Genomic DNA, 5,112 nt, shown 5'->3' with positions numbered 1-5,112 from the left:
CAATTACTTGGTCCCTCTGGGCCCTTGGTGCTCAAGGCAAGTTCAAGCATTGGTCGTTCCTCTACCATAGCACAGCGGGATTATACTGGTTCCCCAAAGCGTCTTAAGCAAGATGCAGTACGAGTGAAGTATCGATAGGGAACGTACTCGGTTACTAACGTAACCTCGGTTCCCTGAGATACGGGAACGAGTACTGCGTTTCTGGCCGTGCTATGTAGCTGCACGACTCGGTCGTTGCTTCAGTCGAAGTAACCTGAGGTCCTATGGCGAGGTGCACGCTTATATAGCCAGATGCCCCGCCCAAATTGGCGGGCTCTGGCGGGCTGTGTCGCCATAGGCTCGTGCAGCCATTGGTTCATTTTTAATAATACACTGCACGAACCAATTGCAGTGCAGTTACACTGCGTGATTGAAAAAGGCTTCAGTATTTGGAGAAAAAGTAGTTTTCCCCAAAGCGTCTTAAGCCAGACGCAGTACTCGTTCCCGTATCTCAGGGAACCGAGGTTACATTAGTAACCGACTATGTTTCTATTGCCAGGGACCAATAAACCCAAAATATTACTTCAATAAAAGTTTTTTTGACATCATGTTTCTTATTCAGGAGGTTGTATACACTATAAAAGCAGCAGAGGACATGGTCAAGAGAATTTCTAGTATCATAACAGGGTTTTTTACCCTTCTGCTCTAAAAATCGGCATTGGCTGAACACTGCAAGCACAGCATCAATAAACAATTCCTGACTTGATGCACTTCATTTCCCAGTATGCCTGACAAATTTTATCACTGACAAAAGCAGGTAATACACAAGTACTTCAATATCTCATGGATTTTGCAAGATAAGAAAGATTGCAAGATTTTGCAAGTTAGATTCAACCACAGAGTTTAGCTATAATTATTTAGAGATACTGTACAAATTTTAGCATAACCCTGTGTGCATGGTTGTCGCATTCCCACAACATATTAATCGGCTTTAATGTGTGAGCAGGTCTGCTGGTAATTTAGGTGCAGTCATCCGCCTGCAATAAAAGGCTGTTTGTATAAAATACGGCGGGATGTTTTCCATTTCGCATGTTCTGCTGCGATTGCATTGGACGGGGAGGAGATGTATAAATCAGAGCGGTCTGAGGCAGCATTACAGGTGCTGTGACAACAGCCTCAGATAGAGAGAAACAGCACATCACTGTAAGTCACTTACTGATACGATCATTCCCACCCTCAAAAGACAGTTTTGTTAAACACGCACTTCTGAGAGAGTTTGGAGAATACACTTAGTCAGCACTTAGGGTTATGTTGAGGTGATAATGGAAACACAAATAAAGAGGAAAACTTGCAGGCTTGTGTCTTTCTTCTTCTCTTGCTCCTCTACAATGGCCTCCTAAAAAACAGAAGCAGAACATTTTGGTTAGGTAGAATCAGGGTTATTATAGTTAAAATTAAAACTATAACCATAAAGAAAAAAAAAAGTTTAACTTGATGTATTAAAATAACTAAAACTAAAATAAACGTATATTTGAAAAACAAAACTACTAAAAATGGAACAAAAACAACTACATTTTGCCAAATTATTAAAAATTTAAAAGAAAAAAGAAAACAGAAAATATAAAAATAAAAACTGATTCAAAATATGAATAAAAAAAGAGGCAGTTCAAACAATTCAAAATCTTGAAATCATTCATCATAACTTCTGCCAGATAGGTACAGGTATTAACTGTTACTTCAATAAATTGTGGTAATTTGGTACTGGCATGAAAGAAAGAAAGAAAGAAAGAAAGAACGACAGAAAGAAAATGACAAATACTATGGAAATGATTGACCGATATAGTTGATTCTGCAACCGATATCTAGAAAATATAATACCTATTTACTGGCAAATGTGCAAAATGGCCAAATCTTGTCCAGTTAGTCGACCTGACCGATGGTTATCACATACATCTGAGTGAAATCACAACTTTTGCACTTTTAAAAACATGCAAGAAGTGCAACAAATTGAATGTTATTCCAAAGAAACATCTGTAATTTAGCATGACACTGATGAGACTCAAATAACATGTTTTTCGTGGAGAAATCAGCACTAATAGTGGAACATAAACCTCCCATGTAGGCAATGCTGAACAGAATTAAAACTGAATGATCACTGAGAATTGAATCAAGGATAATAATAATAATAATAATGTTTAATTTATATAGCGCCTTTACCAAGCTCAAGTACACTTCACAATGAGAGTAGCAGAAAAACAATCATGGATAAGGACAAGGATAGATTGATTTGGGTCTGTTGGATGCAGGAGATGCTCACTCTGATGCTATTGACGATGGCCGCCCCTTTACTCTCGGCCGCCTCTGGGTTCCCAATCAGGTAGTCCCACGCACAGAAGACACGCCAGCAGAAGGTGTAATTCTCATCAGAGGCGCCGGATAAACTCATGCGAGAGTTTTTAGCCATTCTGATAAAAACAACAGCATATGAGGAACACAAATTGAGCGTTTTCTAAAGAAACAGTCAATTTCTTAGTGATCATGACTGTGAAAAAATTACCACATGGCGAAAAATTACTTAACACTCATGTTGTGTTCTGTTCATTTTGACCTGGAGAGAATGTCTGGAAATGCTAGTTCATGTTATCGCATTGGACTTTACTGACTGCATTTTGCTCAAAATATTGATAATTTTTGTACCTTTTGGGGATTTTTTCTCACCTTGTTTCATTTGTGGCATTCCCTGTTAAAAACGACAGGCCTACAAAAATTACCTACACATTTTCTTGATATGCTATATTACTAACAGATCTTGGATAATTGAAAGAAAACAAGATGATAAAAACATTGAATCCAAGATTTAGTGATAATATAGTGTAATGGGAGATTTACAAGCAACACCAAATTTTCAGCACAGCAAAAGGGTTAAAAAAGCACCATCAGTGTAGTCCAGGCAATAAACTAGTCTCCTTTTTTTTCTTTTTTAAGCAGATACTATCATCAACTCTGCTGAAAAGACAGGTCAACCAGATCCTTAATAAACCAGCTTCAACAGAAACACCATACCTGCTCTTTTCAGCAAGTAAATTAATTCGACATGAACTGAAAACATATAGCTTGAATGCACTATAAATCACTTTGGATAAAAGCATCTGCCAAATGCATAAATGTGAATGTACTGAGGTTAATCAGCAATTTCAAGCGAAGCGTCTCTGAAGTAGTGATTACTTTCTTAGCAAAGTGATGAAGCTGTAGGCAAAAACGGCCATCCCGACCATAAAATAGGCCAAGGGCAGTCTGTAGCCGGCACTGCCGATTTTACGCACATTGCCGTAGTAGCCGTAAAAAAGCACAGAGTATTGAAGATATCCCTGAAATACAGACATAAAACAAAACCTGTTGACAAAGCGGCAGAATGAACATCAAAAATAAATTATTTGTTATTAAACCCCTAAGTTCCGCAGATAATATGCACATCAAATTGGTAAAGCAGTAAAAATGAGAGATGATAGTCTTGCCCCCAGTGACCAGATGGTGTCCAGGTCTTGTGCAGAGGCAAGGTGGTCCTTGGGGATGGTCTTGCTGCGGGTGGTACCGAACGGAGGGCCGGCCAGGAGCTGATTGGACAGATTGGAGAGACAGAGGGAATGATAGAGGACAACAGATGATACCCGAGCAGAAATTGCATTGTGTCTCTGCACCGAGAGTGAAATAAATCTAACCGTATTTTCCATTTCCAGGTCTAAAAAAACGTCCTTGTTGAGTTTTAATAAAAGATGTTGTCTACAAATAATGTACGAGCACACAGCAGCATCTAAATATCTCTACATGCTTTCGGAAATAACAATAAAGGAGAATAACGGCATATGTAATGTTTAATATATCATTAGGTAATGTACATTCAAATTGTTTGACACTTTCTGATTCATAATTGTTCATATCTGAATTTACAGCCTATTCCTGACTTTTCAGAATGAATGCAGTGCATACTAACCTCAGGCAGCACGATAAAGGCTCCAGTCATAATAGTGAGAACTATATTGATCCCAAACAGCCATCGCAGAAATATGAAATAAGAGGCCACACCTGATCCAAAGTGACCTTCAAAGACAACATATAGTGTACATTTAATGCAGTATGGGGTTATTTTGACCTGATCTGACCCTTAAAATATTTTACGTATAGGGTTATATTAATTCAGTCTAATTAAAATGATTTTTTTTTACTTTATTCACACTAGGTCATTTGGATACTTTCCACATGGAAGTGCATTTTTAGGTTACCTGACAAAATATATGTTTTTAATGAATATGCATTATGTCTAATATATTTACCAAATCAGAGCTAGTTTGTCATTCATGAAACGTCATGTGTTCAAATAATGTTTTTTTTAATGCCTTGCAATAAGAGGTTAACATTAATATACAAATTAAACACATATTGTGCATCTAGATACTAACTTTCAATCTTTTTAATCCTCATCTCCCAGGGAATGAACAAGACAACAATGTTGTATAAGACTCTTGAAATCTTCTTCAGCAACTGTAAACAAACATTTACAGAAAAATACAGCAGTTAGATAATATTTTCACATAAGCAAACAGTTTTCACACAGAGGAATCCACAAATAAAAAAAGATTTAATCCAAACAGTGTTGAAAGACCTGTGAGACCATGAATAAAGATAGTAAGATCATATAAAAACATACATTTGTTAAATCAATGTGTACGGGTATCTGATTTTCAGTCTGCCATGATAGTCATAATCAGAATTAATAATTTACCATCAAATCCACTTGCTAAAAAGTCAATTAATTTTAATGGAGCTTGGGCAGCCTTGGCGAATGCCATTGGACATTTTAATTAAACCAGGCTATAACAACAGGCTATAAATTTGAGTGCAGCGTCTGTGAGCAGATGAGGAGCACCGCTGAGGCAGAGACACGCACAACCTTAACCGGAATCTCACATAAACATAAGGCTGATGAAAAAAACTGAAAGAGAAAAGAAGAGGAAGCTATAATATGAAAAAGACAAAAAGACAAAGACAGTTTATATAGATCAAATGAATGATAGAACGATAGATAGATAGATAGATAGATAGATAGATAGATAGATAGAACGATAGAAAGAACGA

General features: G+C 37.2%; 1 protein-coding gene across 1 annotated transcript in view; it reads right to left on the bottom strand.

Moving 5' to 3' along the window:
- The window catches only part of LOC107709483 (transmembrane channel-like protein 3), a 26,652-nt gene extending 22,001 nt beyond the window's left edge, over positions 1–4,651 (bottom strand). Inside the window, exons 1-7 of the mRNA XM_016513975.1 lie at positions 4,640–4,651; positions 4,437–4,518; positions 3,971–4,077; positions 3,495–3,593; positions 3,205–3,347; positions 2,297–2,444; positions 1,332–1,375 (exon numbers count right to left, since the gene is read on the bottom strand). Of these exons, the coding sequence (XP_016369461.1) occupies positions 1,332–1,375; positions 2,297–2,444; positions 3,205–3,347; positions 3,495–3,593; positions 3,971–4,077; positions 4,437–4,518; positions 4,640–4,651 (635 nt within the window). The remainder of the gene's footprint in view (positions 1–1,331; positions 1,376–2,296; positions 2,445–3,204; positions 3,348–3,494; positions 3,594–3,970; positions 4,078–4,436; positions 4,519–4,639) is intronic.
- Positions 4,652–5,112: the final 461 nt, after the last annotated feature.

This window comes from Sinocyclocheilus rhinocerous, unplaced genomic scaffold (genome assembly GCF_001515625.1).
Source record: "Sinocyclocheilus rhinocerous isolate Xijiao unplaced genomic scaffold, SAMN03320098_v1.1 scaffold1467, whole genome shotgun sequence".
NCBI lineage: Eukaryota > Metazoa > Chordata > Actinopteri > Cypriniformes > Cyprinidae > Sinocyclocheilus > Sinocyclocheilus rhinocerous.
Note: the sequence above shows the minus strand (reverse complement) of the source record. Positions and strands in the feature narration are given on the sequence as shown.